This window comes from Columba livia, chromosome 2, assembly GCF_036013475.1.
Source record: "Columba livia isolate bColLiv1 breed racing homer chromosome 2, bColLiv1.pat.W.v2, whole genome shotgun sequence".
Classification (NCBI taxonomy): Eukaryota; Metazoa; Chordata; class Aves; order Columbiformes; family Columbidae; genus Columba; species Columba livia.
The window spans coordinates 146,655,756-146,680,312 of record NC_088603.1 but is presented as its reverse complement, the minus strand read 5'-3'; the positions used below and the strand labels follow the sequence as shown (position 1 = coordinate 146,680,312).

The window sequence follows — 24,557 nt, the reverse complement described above, 5'->3', positions numbered from 1 at the left end:
GCGGAAAGTGTATTGCAGCAAACTGAAGAGGAAAAAACTGCAGAATCCCAGTGAAATTATATGAAGTTTAGAATAAAGCAGTGGAGTGTGAATGAGCAATAGGAGGCCATTACGAGGCATGGGGGGAAAAAACAAGCAGAATTTTTCCCATATTGTATAAGACACCAAAGTAAACCTGCTTGCTTTATTTAGAGGAAATAGTACTGTACGTTCCATTTATTTTCTTCATCTTGGTAGGCAGAACCACTGCGAGAGAGAAGGCCGAGAGGAGGCTCTTGTGTTAATACAATTCTCGTTTTCTTCCAGGAGAGTACACAACTGCTACAAATGTCGTCAGTGCAGCTTCACGGCTGTTGACACTCAGTCACTACTAGAGCACTTCAACACTGTGCACTGTCAGGAGATGGACGTCACTACAGCTAATGGGGAGGACAGTCACAGTGTTTCGTCTATCAAGGAGGAGCCAAAAATTGACCTCAAGGTCTACAGTCTGATTAATCCAGACCCCAAAATGGGGGAGCCCATATCTGACAGCATAGTGAAGAGGGAAAAGATAGAAGAGAAAGAAGTGCTCAAGGAGAAAGGTTGGACTGACAGTCCCAGCGATGATCTTCGCAACGTGACCTGGAGGGGAACGGACATTTTGAGGGGGAGCCCGTCATACACACAGACCAGTCTGGGCTTATTGACCCCGGCGTCCGTTGGCCAAGAGCAGCCAAAGCCTTTAAGGGATAGTCCGAACGTAGAAGCTGCCCATCTCGCGCGGCCCATGTACGGCTTGGCGGTGGAGAGCAAGGGCTTCCTGCAGGGCGTGCAGGCTGGAGCGGCGGAGAAAGGCGGGCAGCTCCCCCAGCCCTACCCTGCGTCCGGGGACAGCAAGGCCAAGGACGAGTCCCAGTCCTTACTACGGGTAGGAAGCTCTCTTTTTTTTCCCTCTTGCTCTTTATGATTACATATATGTTACGTTTAATTAGGCGTGCAAATGATTTCTTCAGTTCCAGAGTAATGTGGCTGGGTTCTTTTTTTTCATGCACGGGGAAAAAAAAATAATCAAGGAAAGAGTGAAAGCCTCCAACTTGCAGACGTAAACTGGCAGGTGAATGTTCTAAAGTGTTTGCATAAAAGAGTGTATATATTGATGTAGTATTAGTAAGCAAGTGCTTCTGCTTTTGCTATTTAACTCTGATTAAATTTTGTTTAATAATTCCTGCTAATTGTGCAGGTTGATGATGCATTTGAAGAGGGAGGTTTAGAACCCCAGAAGGCTGCACATCTGTTACACTAAAACGACTAATCGCCTCTTAAATTTTGTGGTGGTGTGACAGTTCACACTTAAGCAAGATTTCACATTATTAAATATGAATATGAAACCTGAGTTAAATATTAATAAAAAGTAACCTCTTTTTAAAAAAAAAAAAAAAAGAAAAACCAAAACAATGCAATTATATATCAATTTTGACACTTGTCTTGGAAGCAAAAGAAAAGAAAAAAAATGGAAGGAGTGTGGGTGACAAGAAAAGGAGGGTGTTTGTCACACCAAATAATTCCTATTCTGTCTGTATTTTACACAAAAGGGCCTGTATATATAAGGAACTTCCCATTCCATCAAGGTATGCTTTTTCCGCTGTAGGGAAATCTGAGTTTAGGAAACCTCTCAAATTCTGAGGAGCTGCACAGGGCGACAAATAAGTATCTTTCTCCTGGAGTCATCACCGTATGTTTTTAGGGGCAGCTTCCTACTTGAACTTCTAGAAACTTCCTACAAGAGCAGTCAGCACACAGACAAACCTTACTAGAATGGAAATGATGATCAGCTATTTTTCTTTATTGTCTTTTATAAGAACATTTATAACCATACCATCCATTACTGTAAGAGTGAACAACGTGTCAGAAGAAGACAAAAGGCAAGATAAATGTTTTACTCCATGGTCTGCTAAGATTATACATAGGTATATCTCTCTCTGCATGTGTAACTAAGTCTTACAAGCTCTTTTTAAATGAAGTCAGTGGTCTTAAAAATATTGTAGTTACTCTAATTATAAAATAATGTGTCTGTTGCTTAAAGTCTGCATGGAGTTTAGGGGGACAAGAGTCTTTTGTGCCTTACAGGTCAGAAATAGTTTCTGATGTCAGATTTTAAGTGTATGAGAAGCAGTCACAGTATGACAGGTTCCCTGTTGCGAACCTGGGTGTGTGCTCATTGTGAATGGCAGGGTTGTATTTCTCTTCTCCCTTTGGAAATATATATAAAAATATATAAATTATATCCAACAGGCAGTGGAATTCATGCTAAACATATGATGCTAGTTACATCCCACTTAGATTTTTGTAGTGGTTCTTAGCAGTGCAGAGACATATTGGCCAAAGGAGCTATTTATATTGTGTGTTATCAGAATACAAATATTTTTCATTTGTTGTTTTAGTCCTAAAGAATTAAAAAAGCCAACTAAACAAAAATTTTCAAAGGGACTTAATAGTATGCAGAACCAGCTCTACAGAGGCATAAGTGTGGTTGGTCACTGGAGCCTATAATCTTAATAAGTGGTAAGATAAGACAATTACAGTGTCAGTCTTAGCCATTGGTGAATGAAGAAAGGGAAACTACACTGGCTGCTTCTTGTGCTCATCTTTAAAATAAATTTTGGACAGTTTTTTTAAAGTCTTCATACAGAAGCATTTTTTTGTCCAATCAGTATTTTTATCACTTTAGAAATATTTTTAACACTTCTGGATGTTCTGAAACACAAAGTGCCTGTAATTCTTACGGTTTTCTGGAAAAAAAAGTCTCATTTTTTATGTTATCAGACCATATAAATTAGTTTCTTGCATTTTAAAAAGTTGTGTATAACCCAATTTCTCTTTTATAAAGTTTGTAAAAGGATTTATTAGTGGATTAGGTCTATGCTGAACAGAGAAACCATACCACCACCACTCCAAGAGGACTTACTTTTGTGTACACTTTTAGCTACCTTGCTGTTTGAACTCAGTTGTGCCAAGGACTTTTCTGGGTCTTTTCCTTAGCTATAGTATTTTAATTTTCACTTTTCTTCTTTGAAAATTGGGAAGTTGCCTTTGTCAGTTTGAAAAACTTAAAAAAAAAAAGGGAAGGAGGTTAACTTTCTACATCTGCTGAACGGAGCCCCTGATCATATATATTTCATCACTATTGATGGATAGAGGAAAATAGTAATAATTCAAACTTCTTGAAGGTAAGGGGTGATCTGAAGGATACAAGATGGTGGAAGATGAAGGAGTGTGACTCTGTGAGTGGTATTAATTCTTCCAATAATGTGGATATTGCGTATGCCCCTGGGTCTCTGAAAAAGATCATTGAAACCCAACTCCCTTCCACTCTGGAAAAAGCTCATTTCTGTAATCCTCTGAAATAAAAAAAATGTTCTATATTGTTAAGCAAATCTCCCATGATTATCCACTTTTGGATAAATTTATTTTTCTAATGTGAAATGGCTAGTAGAAATAGCAAATGTTGTGCTAAAAGTTGGGCCTTTCTAAAAGGAAAGCGTTAAATCAATACATACTTCTGGTATCATATAATGGATGCTTATGCAAAATACTGTATCCCAGGACGACTGGTGACTAGGAAACAAAACCTATAATAAAATCACTGTGGACACCTTCATTTTTTTTTTCCCCAAAGACTGACATAGAGGAAGCCAAAAATTTGGGATTACTCAGTGAATAAACACTGTGAGAAATGGACTGAAAAAAAATCTAACACCTCCCTTTTGTTGTACTGGCTATTCAGTATTTATAAAGTGGTTCTGCTTATTACAAATGATTTGTAATGATTCAACAGTAGCAGTAATAGCATGTGCTTTTCATTTTTGAGTTCTCTCGTGACTGGGGGAAGGGAAAGGGGAGATAATGTTTTTCACATTTTTTCATATAGATACAGGTTAATATTGCAAGTGGGTTTTCTAGATACTGAGTTTGGGAGCGATTAGCATTTTAATAAAATATCAAAGATGACGCAGATCAACTGGGGAAGGGGTGAAACTCTGCAATCGCCCACAGAATTCCCTAATGTCTGCAGGATAATTGTAAACTTTTGGTAGTTGCTTGGAGTGGTTTTCAGCTTTGCACGTTGTGTGAGCCGTTGATACGCCGCTTTCTTGCATTCCTTCCATACACGATGGACATGTTCCCTCCCCAGTCTCTGTGCTACAGTAGATTATTCATGGGAGTCATTAGGGTTGGATTTCTTTCCTTTTTCGCAGCTAAAAGACCGAATGGCTTGTGACCTTTCGGGAGCTGGGGTTGGTGCGGTGGCAATAGCTTGAACTCGGCATGTGTGTGAACACACGTATGCAGTGGACGCACCTTTCTCCCCGAGAGCGCTTCCAAGCTGTGTGTATGTAACACAATCTTTCTCAGGGGCTTGGTACACTTCTGTGAGTGGCTTTAATTTATTTTTCTTATTACAATGTTTCCAGCAGCTGTACTTACAGCAAATCGGTATGTTTTGCAAGTGGGAATTACAAAAAATGTACCTCAGCGTGGTACAATGTAGACATTATTTCTGCTCTTCCTTAGAGTAGCTGATTTTATAGTTTAAAGATTTGTTGATACTGGAAGGTCTATTGAGATGCAAAAATGTTCCTTTTTTTGGGTAGCACATTGGCAGCCAGCAGACTCCAGGCCAGGCAGATTGTTTAATGCTTTGAAAACGCAGATCTTGGACAGCAGGAACTTTTTGCTAAACTGATTTTAAATGAAGTGTCCTGTTTTACTGTGTGTAGACACTGCAGAACAAAGTTTTCCACAAAATCGGGAATTGCAGCCTGAGCCTTCAGACCTAAACACAGCCCCAGTTCGCCCACCATAAGGTGTTGGTAAACACGGGGGCCTTGCAGCGTCGTCGAGCTGATGCAGAGCAGCACAGATCAGTGTGTCTCATGGTGCCACTTATACCTGAAAGCAGCAGGGAGATACCTGCGTATTAATCATCATTCATGTAGTGGGGAGATTTGTGTACTGTCAGAGGGAGACAAACTGTCAAATTATTGCAAAAGTACTGGTGATTTTTATCAAAGGCAGACCACAGGCTGTAATGTTAAATATCTAACTGAAGTTATGAGCTTCTTATATGGAGCAAAGGATAAACTCAGCTCTTTTATCAGACAGATTATTTTGCACCCTAATGATCACACTGTTTTCACACTACAGGAAATCACGGTGTTTCAAGAAAGTTTCCATTTATTTTAACAAGAGTTATTTTCTTTTTGTCTGTGATAGTTACACTTCTGCTATTTCAGATAGTCTTCTGTCTAGAGCTGGTTATATGGCTTCAAATTTGGGGAGGCAGGAAATCAAAAACGTGATTTTCCCTCTCCCTGTTTCTCATTCTCTGTTGCTGATTGACAGACCTAATTTTAAAATAAGCAATAGGTATGCATGTATCAGTAAATTTACATATAATCAAATTAATATCAGTCTAGTAAATATCAGACACCATCCCTAGTGGTGAAACATTATTTTCCCTGTTATAAAGTACTGACTACTGTTATCCACAGGGTTAGGTGCCAAATAGCTGCAAAGCAGTGGAAATGCTGAACTGGCCTTTGTCATTTCCGAAAGACTTCTCCAAACATCCAGTCTTTGGCTGGAAGGATAACATACCTTTGAGGTAAAACCTGCCTCTCTGATGCTGGTAGAAGTATTGCTGCTGCTTTTAGCAGGAGCACAAGGAACGGCATTGGAAGCTTCAGAGCACACAGAGTGGGCTCTTGGTTTAAATGCGATTTTTTCAGTGGTCACTACAGGCAAATGGATGGAAGCTTTTGTGCACTTTGGCATTGTGTCCCACTTCCAACCACCTTTTGATAGCAGCATCTTGATGGTGTATCTACAGAATTAAATGGAATGCATATAACTGTTTCATACATCTTATTTAAGTTGGTGAAGGTCTTAGATGCTGCATCTCATTCCTCAGCCACTTTGGGAAAGAAAAAGCAGCCCTTTTAAAGAAGAAACATCTGAAATAGTTTCTCTGGAGCTGCATCTCATTTTATTCCCATTTCCTCTGACTCTGTTAGAGATCTTTCAGGAAGTATTTATAGTCAAGGCCATTCATTGCCATACGGGCCTCTAATTAGCTGAAGGGAACTCAGCAGGCACTGTGTCTTACTAATGCACATAGCTCTGTCAGGTCACAGAGCTGCCAGAGTCTTTCATTTTTTTTAGAAGCACCTGTTTCCACAAGTCTCTGCCTGGGGAGGCAGCGGGCTATTTTTTTAAATATAACTACATCCTGGAAAATTGCAACAAGGAAAATAAGAAAATAAAGATAGGACTTGAAGAGAAAGGGTTTTGAAGCATCGGGTTTCCTGCACAAAACCAAGGTGGGTAAAATCTCTGTGATGGTGAAGGTCTCGCAAAAGAAGCTAAAATAACTTTCTGAAGGTTTCAAGTAGTCTAGAAACAAACATGTACTTGGCTGCTTTTAGTAACTACTGGAACCAAACCCACAAGAAATTGAATGTTTTGCATTACTCATCCTGACTGAGTGATCAGATAGGACTAGAAAGTAACTTTTAGAAAAATGTTAACCTGCCCAATTAAAGGCATGTTTCTGGTTTTTGTGTGGGGTGTGTCTGTCATGTGGAGAGACAACCCCACCTCGTGCATGTTTACCCACCCGTCAGTGCATATTTTTTATTTATTCTTTCTTTTTTTTTCCTCTCCCTTTTACGAAATGCGGTTTAGGAGAGAATTAAATGATAAAATCATTATTTGGGTGGGGCGCGGTAATAATGTGAAAGGGCAGCAGCTACGTCAAAATCCTTGATGAGAAGGTGAATCAGAATGTGCAACAAAGAGCTGGGGAGATTGGTACAGGCCCCCAGGCCAGTGCGTAAGCAACTGGGTTTATTGAAGTTGCTATGATCGATAACAATGATTCAAGGAGAAAGAACTGAGATAATTCTTGATTTAAAACAAGCTGCATCGTTGGAGGGGAGTGATGGTAATGAAGATGAGAACAAAAGAGCGCTTTCTTGTATTGAACTGAGTGGCCAAAACAGATCGACAATCAGTGCAATTAACTCAATTTTGTATTATCCTTAACTAGTTTGGGTATGAGTACCTTTCTTCTTCTCTCTCCGGTACAGTATTTGGTGTTCTGGCGTTGGTGGGCGTGAGCAGGGACAGCGCATTGTTGTCACCTGAGTGCTGCACACCTGCACCAGGGCTTGGCCTTGCTGGGGGAATGTCACCTGGGTGCGTGATCAGTCGCTCCGCGCCATTGCTGCCTCGGGGAACGGCGCTTGTGGAGCTCCGTGTGAGGGTGGGAGCGTCCTCAGGGCCTGGGCACAGCTCTCCCTGGCAGCCCTCACTGCTCTGGGTGGGTTGGGGGGTCTGGGCACAGAGGGGACCCCAGCAGTGTCCCCCAGCCTGAACAGGAGCCCTTGGTATGGGCTGGTGTGAGCTGGAGCCTCCCTTGCCCCGGCTGAGGCTCAGAGATGGCTTCCCCTGCTCAGCCCCTGGGTACCACCGAGCTACCTGCGTCCACACTGAAAACAAGCCCAGTCCTGCAGCCCTTACTCACAGCCCCTGCTCCAAACCGGACACACTGAATGAGGAGATATTCCTTTAGGTACGACCAATCCTGGTAAGCAGCTGTTGTTTTTTGTTTTGTTGTTGTTTTTTTGTTGTTGTTGTTGTTGTTGTTGTTTTAATTGTCTTTAAATACATTCCTGAATTTTTACTTTATTAAAACTTGTGCTCGCAGCGGCCGCAGCTGGGTGTCAGCGGTGTCGGGGGGTGAGCACAGCTGTGGGCACTGCAAAGAGCGCAGCGGTAGCAGCTCCCTCCAGTCTAAACAATTCTGAGAACTGTCAATGGGAAGCCTTGTTTAAACTGGGAAGTAAGTAAACACAACTTCTCACACGTCGACCAACTTCAATAATTAGCTGATTTTCTCCAAACTTTTGAAAAGTTAAATACAACTATAACCATTATACAGTCCTATTATTATTCTTTATTGCTGGTAATACTTAGCATTAGATAATATACCTGAACTAAAATGGAAGCTTCGATTCTATTTAGAAACTAAGGGTAATCTTTGCCAAACTGGATCCAATAGGAAACACATTCATGTCCGAAGGCAGAACTTGCTGCTAACTTGTAGATTTTCAATGGAAAATTAAATTTCATAGATGAATGCAGGCAACGATTGTACATAATTCTATTTTTGTCTAAAGTACTGTGGTGCTGAACAGTGAAAATCTATGTGAAGATGCCTCAAACATCTGGAAGTGCAGAGTTGCTTTCTGTGTTGAATTTCGGACAACCCTCTACATATATTTGGTAACTAAAAGACACAATAAATATACTCTTTTAGAGAAGGGATATTACGATAGACGATAAATAAATGTTTAATTTATTGGACCAAGAAGGGAACATTGTAATTTTAATTGATTTTAAGGAATCCAGATGCTATCCACATCTGAACAAATCAAAATGATAAAGATTTAAAAACAGATTTATGAATAAAGAACACAAATGCATGTTTTGTGGTTTTTCCATGGAGGTATCTAGGGGTATATATGCGAGATATGCAAAAGCTTTTCTGCGGTGTCTTTGGTTACCTTAGCACTCTTCAGAATATGCATATGGCCCCCTTGGAAGTAGTCTCAATTTTAAGATCTCTAATGTAGCACAATTGATTTAGTGAACAATTTCCTACCTAATATAATTCATTCACTTCTTGTACCAAGATCTGTTTTTAAAATGAAGCTTTCTAATGGCTAAATGGTTCTGTTGATGTTTTTCTAAGCAATTTTCCTAAGTAGCGTTATGTATCTTTTAGAAAATCTTTGCTGTAGTGATATAATAATATGTGTGTGTAATATAGATCTATAAATATATGTGTTCCATGTTGCATATTTAGAATTCAGACAGGATAGACAGGAGAAAGAATAAAGACATTTTCTCTTTGTGCCCTGTGCACAGTATTGAGTTTCTGAAACAAATGGTGTTGGTGGCAGCCCAGGCTACGCAGCACTTTGCAGGCAGCTTTGCTGAGTTTGTGTATCCCTGTGCTGCCTGAGATCTGCAAATCTCAGGTTGGTGAATCATATTTGTCCCAGTTAGATGGTTAAATCTGTATGATTTCTCGGCTGTTCTTGGCCTTAGGCTCCCAACACTGTCTGTGAAATGGGAATAAGGGCAATTTCCTGTCTCAAAAGGTGAAAGTGGAGAGATGTGTTAGACTCTGGATTGTGCAGCGCTATGGTCACAGCAAGAAGAGCCTGATCCATAGGCATCCTGAGTCAATATTCCGGGTTGACTTCTCTGGGTATGATGATGTAACTTTTTGCAAGAATACCAGTGAAAGAGAAAAATTCACAAAGCAGATTATAATTTTCATTTTAACTTTGTTAAAATTTCTGGTTTTTCCTTCAGCCTGGGTGGAGGTGGTGTGGGGGAAAAGGGAGAGAGCAGGAATTTTTTGGAGCATGTCATTTGCATTTCTTGTTAGATTTTGACCTCATTTTGGTTTATGGGACTCCGATGTGTATAGTGGCAAACTGCACATTTTCACTTATGGGAAGAAGACTTTTGACGATGGCTTACATTGCAGCCTTTAATCATGTGAGTTGCCTCCAGCACTTGCTGAGAGTAAAATACCACCCTCTCCATTTTCAGATGGGTTGTACTGTCGGCTGTTTCTCCTTGCAAGACCATCTCTGATTTGAAAATTGTGTTTAAATTTTAAAAAAGTGAGGAAAAAAAGATAAAGTATCAGAACATTTGTCAAGGAATTTGTTATGAATGGGAATGAGGAGCAATACAAACAAGCTTGGAATGAGTTTTAATTCACATGTTATTCTGGGAGCCTACAATTTCTGGTGAGAAAATGGCATATTTTAGGTCTATTTCCTCCAGTTTTTGGCATGGATCAATGCCTGTTTTGTTCAGTCAGATGTGCAAATGGGAATTTTGGATGCTTAGAACTAATTTTAGTAGGTGGGGGGCAAATTTATTATGATGCTACAAATAGAGTTTGATCACAGCTGCTTCGTTGCAATTATAAAAATTGGCTGTGAAACACTTAAGCTATATTTACTGGTTGCAGGGAAAAAAAACAAAAATGAAAACAAAAAAACTTGTCTATCCAAAACTCTTGTCTTGTTTCTCTTAAAGTTCTGAGTACCATCATTTTTATACCCAGTATTTTAGTTTGACTTGGTCGTGGTGCCAGAGTGTTTCCATGCTGCTCTCCCCTCATGCCTCTGCAGTGATACTGTGCTCAAGTGAATCGCCCGTTCTTTCATGAATAAACTGTATCTTTTGTGTTAGGCTGAATTTCTGAACTTGATCTGAAATTACAGTAAATCACACACAGACCTCTTCAGACTTATTAGGTAAATGTTAGAAACTTCACTGGAAGTTGGGCACTTCAAAGCTCTTGCTGCTCTAGTCTGTACTTGCCTAAAAGGCTGTAAGGCAGACACGGCAAGGTGGAAGATTTCAAATCAAAGCAAAACTTAATATACCGCTATTATCCCCTTTATAAGACATATGGAGAATAATATCTTTACATATTTATGAGGGTTTTTTTCCTGATAGTAACTTCTTTAATGTTCATGAATTTATGCTTTTTAGTTAGAGTAGAAAATTTTGTGTGATGCTCCATATTTCTTCAACTTCTCATGGCAGCTCTTCTCCCAACTCAAAGTGGATGTATTCCAGATCTGTTTAAAATTTTGTGTTGTGCAGAATAAGCTTACTCAGCCTGTTTCTTGAGAAAAGCATTTTCTCCACAATACAGTTAATGGACTCAGCTGTGGTGATCATTGTGGCATTCCTCCCTGCAGCTGATAAAAAAGACAAACATCTGTAAAGTTCTCCATTGACAGTAGCACAGTACCTGTTAATATATTACTGAAAGTCATTTATATTTGACTGAGATATGCTAGAAACTTAAATATTTCATTTTGTTTAAAATTCTTATGAACTCTAATTTATGCAGTGTTTGAGGAGTGGAGAGTTACTGGAAAACATGATTAGAATCTCATAGGCTTCAAAGTTTGTAGACACCTTGACACCTAAATATGTTTGTGTGTGTACGTTTATTTTACTGGTTTATTTGCTAATTCTAAATTACTTTTAGAAATTAGAATTAAATTTTGAAAATGAGGTTTATTTTTAAGTTAAAAAATGGAAAGACTTTTTCACTGAACAACAAATTCATGTGGTTATTTAGCCAAATGGTTTGTAGGGCTAATATTAATCCTTTTCAAAGCAAAGAGTATGTTACAACTTTACTGATTTCTCCATTACAGAGAATTATGTTCTCCTTAGCAGAAGTTTTAAATATGGGTTGATTTTTAAATGGATCTTTTCATGCCTTTAAGACTATAAACTTAATCATCACTTAATCAATTTGCCTCTGCCTTTTAATAGCCAGCTAAGCAGTAGAAGGGTAGAGGTCTTTGCCATGGTTATCCATAACAGCTGTCAGAGCGGGTTTGATGTAGGGACTTTTACAAATTCTAAGAGCATAGCTGATGTCTGTTAAATCTGGTCCCTTAGTCTGGGCTTCCTTGGTGTGATCTTCAGCTAAAGGACTCCTCACATAAGACTCAGTTTTTGTCAGACCTTGTGACCAACTGCATGTATCTCGGGAGGGGTGTTTCATTCAATTTCAGTGATTGGTGTGGACCTCTAGGCTGGAATTTTTCTGAAATGTGTCACTTCACAGAGCAAAAAGACAGCCTGGGGTGAAACCTTAATTTTTGCTTAAGGTGTTTGAAGGCTTTCTTAGTGATATCCTCCTTAAGAAGTGAAGCATAAGCCATTTTGAACACCAGTCCCCCAGGTACATCGCTGTTGTGAGGAAGGAACGTTTTTAAAAACATTGATTTGAGAATATATTTTTTCTGTGCTGGTTCTGTAGGTCCTTGTCAAAGAAGTTAAATTTTGTAAGCACTAAGAAATTAACAGGATCTCCATCCAGCTGTTCACACCAAAGGGCTCCCAAGTGCCTCGAGAGCTGCAGGGTGTGCCTGGTGCTCTGCGGGGCTGTGGATGCCTCCAGACCCCCGCTGTCAGCTGGTTTTATCTGTATAGATCTGCTTCCCTCTTTGCTTTGCCAAGTTGCAAGGAAACTTCACTGTAACATCTCTTTTCTTGTCTTGTTTAGCTTTGTTTGTCTCTCTCCCCCATCAATCTTTTGTGGAACTCACAGTTTTCTATAGAGATTTAAATTCTCCAAATTTGGAGCTTTCTTTTGAAAGAAAAAAATCCAAACACATTCATTCTGTTATAAGAACTGTCTAGCCTTTCCTGGTGGGGAGAGATTAAGCAAAATAGTCTAAATCTTCTTCTTGGCATCTCCACTTTGCCACGATTGGAGCCAGGGTACTGGTCTACATGGGCTTTGCTCTGACAAGTTCTCTCTCGAATCTCTAGTAGCAAGCACATAAATGGCCCTAACGATCTGATATCCTTCCTACCAAAAATGTTCTCCTGGCCTTGCTTGCTTTCATCAGCACCATTAAGTAAACCTCAGCTAGTGGAAGGAGACAAGTTGGAGCACAGCAGAAGAACAGAATGGATGAAATTACAAATTGTTAGTCTGTTAAACACAGATTATGTCTTTGGGTACATTAGTGACTGAATGAGGCTGGATGGGTAGTAGCTTGTGGAAGTATTTGTTATGACAAAACCAACTTTTCATTAATAGACGAAGTTATCCTGTTTTCCTCTGTAGTCTGGCCAACATCAAAATGTTTCAAACTAATTTCAGACTTGTAAAACACTGTCTATCAGATACAGACATATGGATTGAAGTAGTATTTTGCTTGCCATCTGCTGATAAAGGAAGCAAGGCGTCTAAGTAGAAATCGAAGAAATTTTTTTCCCCCACTGGAATGTCATATGGTGCCTTTAGTAGTTGCTTGTATTGACATTTATATTGATTTTTATGTAAAGTGTTGCATTGCATTGACCTGAATCTGCTTCCAGTCTGATAATTATGATTTTATTTTGTTTACAAAATATTCATAATCATTTGAGCCTATAAGTAATGTAGTTAGAATATAACCCTCTTTAAATTTGAAAAAATAAATTGGTAAGTGCAGTTTTTATTGTATGAAACAGGAATAAGCATATGCTTTTACTCAGAAAAGTGAAAAATTTTAAATCATAGAATAATAGAACCATTTTGGATGGAAGAGACCCTTAAGTACATCAAATCTAACCGTTAACCTAACACCGTCACTAAACCACCTCACCTACGTGTCTGTTAAACACCTCCAGGGATGGTGTTACTAACTGATTTAATTAAAAATTATATATACTTTTAGTCAAAATTTCCCTTTTCCTCCTCAAAGATAGGCTACAGGCCAGGAAAAACAATTCATTCCCAACCCAAAAACAAACAGACAAACCTGCCAAAAACTTTTCTGCTTAGGGGAAAATTGATACGTGAGCTTTCTAAGTTTTTCCCTGTCAGAGTCTTCTCTCATCAGCCCTGATGGTTTGTGCAGGTACAGCGTTTGTCCCTCAGGTCCTTGCTGAGGCTCAGCCATGGGGAAGCCAGACCTGGCGGGGCAAGGGGCCTGTGCAGCCTCCCAGCTGTGGGGCCAGCCTGGGGGTGGGACGGGCCGTGGGGCTGGGAGACCCCCTACCAGGTTGCACATCCTGGGTCCTTGCCTTTGGTGAGCTGCAGGGGGAAGAGGTGAAGATTTGCCTCCTGAAACTCCATAGACTTATTTCAGCATGTGAGCCCTGGTTATCTGTGGAAATAATATAATTCATACTGGAAGTTTAGGCGTTTGTTAGTTTAGTTAATGCTTCTTTCATATTTGTCTTGTTTCATGAAGTGCTTAGAGTTTAGACTCATAGAATAGAATCATAGAATAGTTTGGGTTGGAAAGGGCCTTCAAAGCTCATCCAGTCCAACCCCCTGCAATGAGCAGGGACATCTTCAACCAGATCAGGTTGCTCAGAGTCCCATCCAGCCTGGCCGTGGATGTCTCCAGGGATGGGGCATCAACAGCCTCTCTCTGTTTAAAAGTGACATATCAAGTACAAAATGCGCTAACTTCTCAATAAATGTGTTGCTTTCATAGGTGATAAAATACATTCTCAATCAGTGCTCAAATAATTTGAACTTCGGTTAGTTATATAATAATAAATACTCATTTCAGCCCTAGTTCTTAATTTTCCATTGATTTCAGTGATAGTGCTAAACATGCTAATGAGCTGTGTTCTTAAACATGAGTTATACCTTGATAAAAGTCGTTGCTGAGTTGTTGATTTTCTTTTAAATAAAACAAGCCCTTTTTTTTCAGCAATTGGATAATTAATTTGCCAGAAGTCCAGAATTTAAAGAGTGTAGCAAAGAATTTCTATATGTGCTTGAAGTAAAAATAATATGGAAAATCACTGCTTGTTCAATATATTAGTTTCTTTTTTTGTAAATATATTTTTTTCTGAAAATTGATGTTCCTTGTAATGACATGTCAAGTCTGCGAATAATGCAAATACCTATTAACACATGCCACCTTCTCCTTTCTGAATGTGGTTGCGTATGGTTTCGTTTGAAAAAGGTTAAACAGTTACATAAATAACAAGTTTTCCAGAGTGTAGAGTTAATTGCCATTAGTTAATTGCCATTTTACATTCAGAATTTGCACTATGCAGAAAGCTATTGCAATGGTAGCAACATTTCAACAGTTGGACATTTGTTGCAGACATACTCATAGGAACGGTTATCTGTGACAGCAAGAAGTCTGCAAAAAGTAAGAGGAAAATTCAGATAGTATTGATGAAGTAAAAGCTTAGGTAAACACAGTGCTCCTGTGATGGCTTATGGAAGGCATTAAGCTACATACCACTAGTAGTAGCATTACTATGCTTTCCTACATGCTTCCCCTCTGGTTTTTTATGGCCTAAGCTGCATCTGATATGCTCAGTCTGTATTGTGTTTCTATGCCATGTTCTTGCACAGGGAGTCTAGATCTACTCTCCATCCAATGGGTCTGTTGGTTTTTGTTCTGGTTTTATTTCATTGAAAACATCAGGACTCTGTATTTCCTGCTGGTAAATGTTAATATTTACAGCATACACTGGGAAGTATGCATCCAGAGTAATTTTATCCTTTTTTTACAAGACTTATCATGCTGTATGATCTCTGACAATTCCCATGTTTATAATGCTTTGAAACATATATTGCAATTGGTAAAAAATAGGTGTTTACAGCGTTCTGTTTGAGTATGTTTACTGCACCAACAGAGTCAGGTTACAGCTAAGAAAATACAGCTTCGCAAGAATCAGGAGGATGGAGGATATCAGATATTTACTCTGATGTCGCTTACCAGAAACTGGTAAACTTGCTGTTGATGGGCATATTCAGCTCAGGGTATCAAATGACTCTTCACAGTTTAATGTTTGTTCGTCCATTATGTACCTTGGTAAAGTGCCTGGGAAGGAGATGAGGGTATGATCGATGGAGGAGGAGGCGCTGAGACCTCTTCACTTAGGCTGGATGATATGGGACAAATGCAAATTTCTTTTGTGCTTCTGTTGGTGCATATTTTTATTAAATTGTAGCTTCCAAAGAACATTGTGATTTATTAATATTAGCAAGTTGCTTTGGGAACATCGGAGATGAGGTAATTCAGAAGCAGCAAGGTTTATAAAAAATAGCTGAAATTTTGAATGTCTAGTATACACTTATCTCTTGTCTATCAGAGCTGTTCTTTTGCAGAATGAACTGCCTTACTGTGATGCTATCACACTTCTGACATGAACAAATGGTTTCAAAACCATTCATGTCAGGTCAAGACGGTGAGAACAGCAGATAGACATGAGAACCGGGACTGTATAAACAACATCCTCCCATCACCAGACTAACGCAGGTCCAGAGAAGTGGCAGCATCATTCTTACTGCTCAGACACTGCCAGCATGTTATTCCCCCTTCCCCAGCACGACAGAATTGACTGCAACTGTTTATTTTCAACACATGGTTGATATCTTTGTCTGTCTGTAGATCGGCTGTGCCTTGTTAGGGACTTTACTCATGAGCCCTGAGAATCTTGCTCAACCTTTCATCTCCCTGCCATGTAACTGTGGTTTGTTAGAAACAACTCAGAAAAAATGTAAACTTACTGAAATGACTAAGGAGTCCATAGTCAGTGTCAAAGGAGAGGGGGGATGGACTGAATCGAGGGTATATGTAAGAGATTAGTCCATGCCTTTTCAGATATATTTATAATATCCCTCTAGATGGAGAAAGAAAAACTCAGCAGTTGTATTTGCCCTTCGAGAAATGTCAGAAAGGATATTTCAGCCTGACCAATTCCTCTTAGTCTTGAGGTTTCTCTTTGTACTGTGCAAAGGCATGGGAATGTGGTATTCCCAGCTCTGTATAATCCCAGAATATACCCATATGTTATATAAAAACCCCCTTGGTTATATATATATATATAGCATATGCCATATTTATATGAACAAACAAGTAGTTCACTTAAAAGGCTGTAGAGACGCTGATGCAGCTAATGGAAACATAGCAGCAACGAGGAGGGAAATGTGAGACGTTTGTGCTTTCTCTGCTGTAACCATCGGTGATCATCCTGTTCAGCATTGCCTAAATGAATCCTGGAGAGAAAATGCTATTTGTATTTGAAGTTTTTAAAGTGTAAAGAAGTCATAGCTCTCACATGAAGTTTTCTGGCCTGTCTGCAGACTATTGAGTGCTGTCGATAGATTCAGGTGGCCTTTAGCACCTAAACCCACTCCACGCAGTTATTCGAGTGTCTTAATAGAAATTACATGTATCATGTTTTTTGGTTATGCCCACCAGTGCCTTCATCGTACCATACCTGTGCTGCTGCTACCGCTCTGTTCTCCTGCTAAAGCATGAAGGCTGCAGCTGGAGATACGTCAAGTTTTCAAAGCGCTGATAGTGTCTGTAGTTAGGACATAATTATAAAAAAAATGGCTTTTCCTTAGAAATTTTTGAAATAGAACTGTATTTAGTATCTTGCTATTGTCAATAGCGCTTCAGCGCTTGGTTTCTAGTCATGTCACAGTTGTAAGGTGAGGGTTCTGTTCAAAAGCTGGCAATGAGTTGTCAAACAATTTGGCCTACCATTTCTTCTTTCTGGACTGTTTAAATAATGGACAAAAATTAGACATGTGCTTTATAAATCTGTATCATCAAAATAATAAGTCACACGCAAACTTGGTGACTTGAAAAACAGCATGTATTTAACCACCCAATACCATTATTTTTTTATAGACACTTCTAGATATGAAAGTGTGCTGGAAGTCTATGAAAATAAATCGTGATTCCAAAGGGAAAGTTAAAATATATGCCTTTTCTGTTAGGATATTCTGGAGAAATCTACCCTGACCAGCATAGCTGTGTCACTCTCTTGTTAGTATGTGCACAATGTCAACCTGCCTCACATCCTTTTCTAGGAGAAACTGTTGAAAGATTTGAGTTACCTTCTGTTAATAACACTGGAAGTGCAAATGGCTGAAATATGCTGACAGCTGTGCCAAAGCGAAGCTGTACAAAAAAGAATGAAAGTTTTATCCCATTCTTGTCGAAATATTAAATTAGATTCTTGAAGACCCACATTTGATTTGGCTTTGTAGATCGCAAGGAAAATGAATGACCTTTTTATTATTTTTCTGTGTGAAATTTGACTTTTTTTAACCAACATTACCATCATTTGATAACTTCAGGGGCTATGTGGGATTATGACTACAAAAGAGATAGAAAGGACACATTAAGAGAGTTTATGAAGTTGTTGGGAAAAAGAGTATGATGATAGTACTAGGGAAAAAAGCATATCACAGCTTCAAAACAGATGGAGTTCTCTAAGGAAGCTGTCTCGACACAGCTCGGGAACTATAAATTGCATTGAGAAGACAAGGCTTTCACTGCAGATGGCAGGTTCCCAGTTAGAAGGTGAAAGCCAGAACAGGGCTATGCGCATGCAGAGGACTGCACTGAGTGTGCCTAACATCTTGTGTTTGACATACATCGAAATTTAAGCTGGAATATGAATTCAAAAGGCTAGTATACAAATTCAGAACATGAAATATGTCGTCGTGTTCAGAAATCCAGCAACTTGCTTTCAGGCATAGAAAATTTTAACTATATACAAAGGCAGAATAAATTCATGACCCTAAAGCCGAAACAAGGCATTAACTTTGAGTATAATTTTCAATCACTCTTACATTAAAATATGACAGAAAATCCCTCTTTTGCTTCATATGTGCCAAACTCATGTCATTCCAGAGTCACCAGGTCAAGCAGCAGTGGTTTCTCTCTGGGCCTGTTACCCCATATTATTTTATTGCCCTATTTGACCTGGACCTCATTTCAGTGAAATAAATGAGAGTTTTGGCTTTGACTGGGACTCCTACTCTTGGAAATGATCCTCACATCCTAGGTAAAAAGACTCCCTGAAGTTTCCCTATCCCATGGACTTTCAGAGTGGGACTTGCCTCATGTAATCATGACGGAGGTGTCTGTGCCTGAGTTATCTGTCTAGGATTCATGGAGCCAATGCAAATTGAAACAACACAGTTGTGAAGTACAGAAAGTGAGTTACCTCATCCAAAAGAATATTTGTCTATAGTCAGAGAACTGCACTTTTTGGCCATTCATTGCATTGGCTTCGTCTCCAATGACTATGAAGGAAGCCTAGACACATACACCACTACCTAGCAATTACAGGAGGTGATAAAAATGAAAGGAGTGCCTGCTTCTGCTTTGTCTGAGTGGCAGCCTTATCACTGCAGGTAGGAAGAAAAACTTTGGCATAACTGCAGTTAATGACTCCTCTGTCTCCAAAATGTAATTTGTCAGTTAATGGGAAATACTAATGTGGCTTTAATCACACAGGCAAGAGGAAAGTTCTAACTAAAACATTATTTCATGGAATAATTACAGTTTTATTTATTAATAGTTTTATTTTTCTTCTTTAATATGTGTGTTTAAATTTCTAGGGTAACATTTCTTTAAAAAGGGAATAGTGTAAGGCCATTGACAATGAAAGCTGTATTTTCAGTACTAGTCTTTGCATATAGCAAAGTGGTAGTTATTTGCTGGAAGTAGATTTAAAGACATGCTAAACCGATGGCTTTGTAAGATAAAACTAAAATCAGAAGGAATTAAAGGATATTTGTGAAGCAGAAAAAGGGAGTAAGATGGAAAGGAGAAGTTAATGAACTAATTTGGAGAAGACTGGAGATGATTCCCTGCGTGCAGGAGGTGTGTGTATGTACGGGAAAGGAGTGTTTCCTTTTGCTTGGGTTAACTATTGAAAAGTCTGGAAGGCCCAGCCTGTAAGAAAGCTGGAACAGATAAGGGAATCATGGATCTGAAGAGAAAGCACGTCTCTGAGGAAAACTCGCCCAAGGAACTTCGTCTAAAGTTTTACAGTATAGATTTTTTTGCATCTCGAACAAGTTCTTAGTGCTTTATACCTCTCATTCTTAGTGTACCTGCCCTTGTTCCTTCTGAGTCTCTGAAATTCTTCTCAAAGTGCAGTAAATAATCTGATAATGTCCATTTTAGGTTACAGGAGGCCTTGAGCGTTTATCAGTGATTTGCTACCCTTTATACATTAATCAGCTATTTAAATCCAGAAATGCAAACTCTGACCTGACATTCTTGATGATTCCTGTTAAATATTCACAGGTGCTCATTTAAAGCAGCAACAACAACTGAGAAATCTAGAAATGAAGCACTGTTACACAAATTTCAAAAAATGGAAAACAGTTTATCCTATTTTTTTCTGATTATTATTGCCTAGGAATGACCTCCCTGGGTCAGGTACTTCTATCTAACGTTGTATGAATAGAGCAGCAATAAAAAGCCACTCATAGCATATTTCATGGGGATAAAGTATGCAGTGTTACCAGTCATTAAATGATTTTACTCTTGTGTTCATGTGAAAGCCATTCTCATATATATAAGGGCTGTGCAAATCGTATATGCTTAGAATAAGCAAGAAAGCAAACATCTGGACTGGGGATTGAACACTGCATTTGAATTTTAAATTAAATTTTAAATTAAATTAAAGGCCTTTCACTGATTTACTAAGCTATGTATTAGATTGAGCTGCTCCTCTACTACTGTCAATAGGGTATAGGTTGTATGTGGGCTTCCCCACTCATATTCAGCCCCTCTGCACTTTTTTCATGACATCACGTAGATGATCTACACCTTACACTGGGGTGCATGGGAGGAATTTCTGGAAACTGTGCATGGTGCATGCTTAATTTGGAGTTTTGAAACCAGGTTGGTGGAAATCTTAATTGCTCACAATTAAGTGATGGGCGTGGATAACTGTTGAAAAAGAATAGATTTCTTCAAGGAGAAAGGAAAAAAAAAACTGGATTCTTATGATTCAGTAACCTTCTTATGTACAGTAACTGTCAGAGAGTGGAGGCAAGAATGGGCAAAAGTCTTGAGCTGCACACACTGAGAATACAGGAATCTTCGTGTCACCTTATAGAAACCTAAATGAGATCCCTAGGAAGAGTGGTTTTCTTAGGTTCATTCCACAACGGGTGAAGATAGAGAGGTACCTCTGGAATGCAAATCAAAGCAGAAGCATATCTGCCCTCTCAAATAATTTCTCTTTGACTTAAAATTTATGAAGCCTGGACAGATTACTTACTTAGTTCAGGCCTGTAAGTTAGGTAACTCAAGTTGGGTGTTGTTGATGACACTCTGTGACTCTCTGTGTGTTGTATTTGGGAGAATTGTAACATAAAGGATCCTATAGGCAAAAACCAAGTGAGTAAATTCCACATACATAAGTCCACATTGCACCTGATCTTTTCACACATTCAGGTATGCTGATGCAAACAAGCGTTTTTAAATTGGGTAATTCTACAAAATGCTAAAGCTTGCCTGATGATGATCAAAGAAAAATGAGAAGCCAACCTGTAATGTTCATCACAGACTCTTTTCTAAATCTTTTGTTACAAGTGTTTAACACCTTTCTATACAGCTTTCTGTTCGAACATCTCCAGATCTAGTGTCCAAGTGCCAGTCAAAGACAAATTAAAACAAGCAAAAGCACCTGTTTTTTGACGTGCTTACAAAAGAAGTGTTTCATCTTCATTCTGCATCAGGCATTAGCAAACAGGCAGGGTTTTTGCAAAGGGAAGCTGTCAAGGATATTGTGATGGGTGCTGCATCGCGCTATGCATGCAGAGCTGTGCATGGAAAGTAGAGGTGTTAAGGTTTGGTTTGTGGTCATAAGAAGTCCCTGAAAGATAAAAAAACAAACAAGAAGCAGAACCCTCATCATACTGAAAAGGACCTAGTCACGCTGAAAATGATCACCGTCTCCAGTAAGACCCCATCATGTCAAATTTTCCAGATATGCTCAGCTGGTAATTTTGGAATGTTTCAAAATCATTTTATTGTTGAATTGCATGACTGGCTGCATTTTCAAAGTTGATTTAACCTCTTCACCACTGAACAGTCTGTAATATTTTCCTGTGCAATTTGTTCTTTTGTGTTTCCCAACACAACTAACAAATACTATTTAAAAAAAAAATGATCTTTTTTTAAGGTTAAATGCCACTTTAAAACTTGTTGAAGTTACCACTGTGGTAATGTTTATGAGTATATCTATGCAGAAAAGTGTGTCTTAAGCCCTTCAGACATAGTAAGGATGAAAGACTGTTCTAATGGTATGTCTTTTTTTTTTTTCCTCTAAAACACTGATGTGTCTTTTGTTTATGGGCATTTTTATTGCAGCAGGGAATTTCTCCACCCCAATTTTACAGGGCAGCAGTAAATGCTCAGCAGCTGGGATTCTTGCAGCAATATGAAGAAAGTCTTTCTTAACTTTTCCATCTTCATAACAGCAGTTACAAAATGGTAACTTTGATTTCTTAAATAATGCGTGAGTTGATGTGGGCTTGTTTGTTTGTTTGTTTGTTTGCTTGTTTTTAATATTGGTGACTAATACTTGTCTCAGTTAATAGTTACCTTTCTCCTGAAGTTTACAGTAAGCAGGAAAACTATTATACTATGCAGTTGCTTGTAGCCTCTGTATTGTGGTGTGAGGATAGATTAGGTGGAATAAAATTACTTGAACAACGGGATCAATTAAGTGAGCAAACAATGTGTATGTGATAAAAAATACACTGTTTTATGAAATAATGACAATTTCAACAACATATAAAAACATTTACAAAACAAGTAGCAAGACAAATTTAGTGCAACAATGTATCACAGTGGAGGAAATTAAACTTACCATCCCATCCACTGCAAACTTGCAGAGGGAACACCAGGGCTCTGCTGGCCCGGAAAGCTCTGGCCACCCTGACCCTTCCGGAGGAAAGTGGCCTGTGGACACCTTGCAAAAACTGTCATGTGTGCATCCCCGTACAGTTTTACTGTAGGAACTTGCAGCATTTAAGATTAAAAGACTACATACATAGTGTTTGGATTATTCCTTCTTATCCTATTTTGTCAAGGACTATCTAAATGTCTCCCATGTTTTTTAGATGAGAAAAAAAAAAATGTTTCAGATAAATGTGAACTCGCTTTTGGACAACTGATGGCCAAAGTGCAAGTCTGGGGAACATGTGAGTTCTCCTTGGAATTCGTTTTTGCTGAAGCAATTGTGTAATATACCGTTTTAAATGTAAAAAACGCATCTAACCTAGACTGTAAAGATACAGAGATAGAAAAGGTTAGCTAGTTTGTCAAATTCAGTGAACACAACGCAATATGTACTGTAATCTCTTAATTTATACTTAGGCACAGCAGCATGCCTTGTCTATGCTGTATGGACAGAACAAGTCAGTTAATATGTTCTAACAACATCCTACTATGGTAGCCTGGACAAGGTCTGTTGGCCCTTGTCAATCACTTTATTCTGGTTGCTTATGTCTTAGGGTTCACCTCTGACAGTTGCGTATAAATCCAACACTGGTTTCTCTCTGGAAGATATCTCCAGCAGCAACAACTGAAATCAGTGTTTGAATTACAGCATCACATAGTCATCCCTTAATCTATCATTGGAAATATGGAATAAAAGTTGGAAAAAAAGGAAATAAGGAAAGCAATCCCAGTGATGACTACCATACCTTCTTTTGAATAGTGAAGCTGAGTGTGTTTTTAGTATAGCTATTTCAATATTTTGATAATTCGAGGAAATTTTCAATTATAAGCGATTCACTTTTTTCCTAGCGCTAAGGTAGCTGAATATTGGAAATGATAGACTACAGAGAGTATTTTTGATTTGTTTGTTTTTTTCTCCCCCCTTCCCAGTTCCCCTCCAGCTGACCCACAGGTTTAGTGATTAGCACTAGAGCCTTTCACACACTGTTTGGAGCTCAGTTCCCTGGCTGCAGTTCACTCAACCTTGACGTAAATCTCCAATGAGGACTTTGTGAGAGGTTGGCCTTTTGTGCAGGGTGTGTGAGAAATCCTGCCTGACCAGGTTTGTTACAGAAACCAGTGTCAAATTGCCTTGTCCCAAGTGTTTGAATATGAAAGAGGGGGGTGGGGGTGGAGGGGAATTGTGCAAAAAAACCCCCTCTCTTGCCACTTCCAAGAGGCTAATTGTTCAGGAAAAACACCAGTGTTTGGACTCACGATGTTTTAGTGCTGATCTGCCTCTGTCTGGCACTGTCAAATGAGCCTGTGATGATTTACTGTCTGCAGGTAGAGCAGCAAGTATGTCATTCATAGAATCCGCCTTCTCTGTCTTGCTTGTTGAGGCTGGTTGCTTTTAATTTAATCTATTTGATCATGCTATTTGCCTTAGGTGATCAACAACCTTTCATGTAAATCCTAGCCAATCTTATAAAACTAATGGAGAAGAAAAAAAAACACACCAAAACACTAGCACTGTAGTCATGCCTTCTCTGTTGATGTCAGTGGTGTCATAGGAAGGCAGATAAGGTATGCAACCCTCCCTTTTTATAAGGAACATCTCCTCCCTTCTTTATATTTGTTGTGAGGTTTTTTTCCTTTTTTTCTTTTTTTTCTCTCTTTTTTTTTTTCCAAGAAAGTTACATGGTTTGGAAGTGGAAAGAATACATTATCATATTACCTCAGGGTGTTGTACATGAAAAGCCAGTTGAAATCTCTTTGCCATTCTTCCATATCGTGTAAAAGTGCGTTGCTCTCACATAGATTCAACTGTACTCTTCTGTTTCTGTTAGCAACCTTCATGTTAATTGCACTTCCAAATTAGCAGAAGTCTTTTGGATTAACTCTTCAATTCACGGGATGTAGATCCACAGAGGTTTGCTTAAAAACAGGGGGCTGCTGGAATACATCTTTGACAAGTCAGACAGTTTATCAGAATATGACAGTAAATGGCAGCAATATTGCTTAAGAGGAAAAGGGACTTTGGCTTCACAAAACCAAGGAGCAATTCAGAATCTGCAGCAAGGGACAAAAAGCCTCCTCTCCAGCTAAGCAGGCAGGGCAAACTAAATTCTTCAGAAGAGAAATGTTACACAGAGGCTTGCTGTGATTTATTTCATGGGTCCACTGACTTCAGAGACTTTGCCTTGAATG

At 39.0% G+C, this 24,557-nt stretch overlaps 1 protein-coding gene across 10 annotated transcripts in view; it reads left to right on the top strand.

The window, feature by feature from the left end:
- Positions 1 to 24,557, top strand: part of TRPS1 (transcriptional repressor GATA binding 1) — a 216,290-nt gene that overhangs the window by 63,801 nt on the left and 127,932 nt on the right. For all 10 annotated transcript variants that reach the window (XM_065054287.1, XM_065054292.1, XM_065054291.1 and 7 more), the window contains one exon: positions 307 to 910. In XM_065054287.1, the coding sequence (XP_064910359.1) occupies positions 307 to 910 (604 nt within the window). The remainder of the gene's footprint in view (positions 1 to 306; positions 911 to 24,557) is intronic.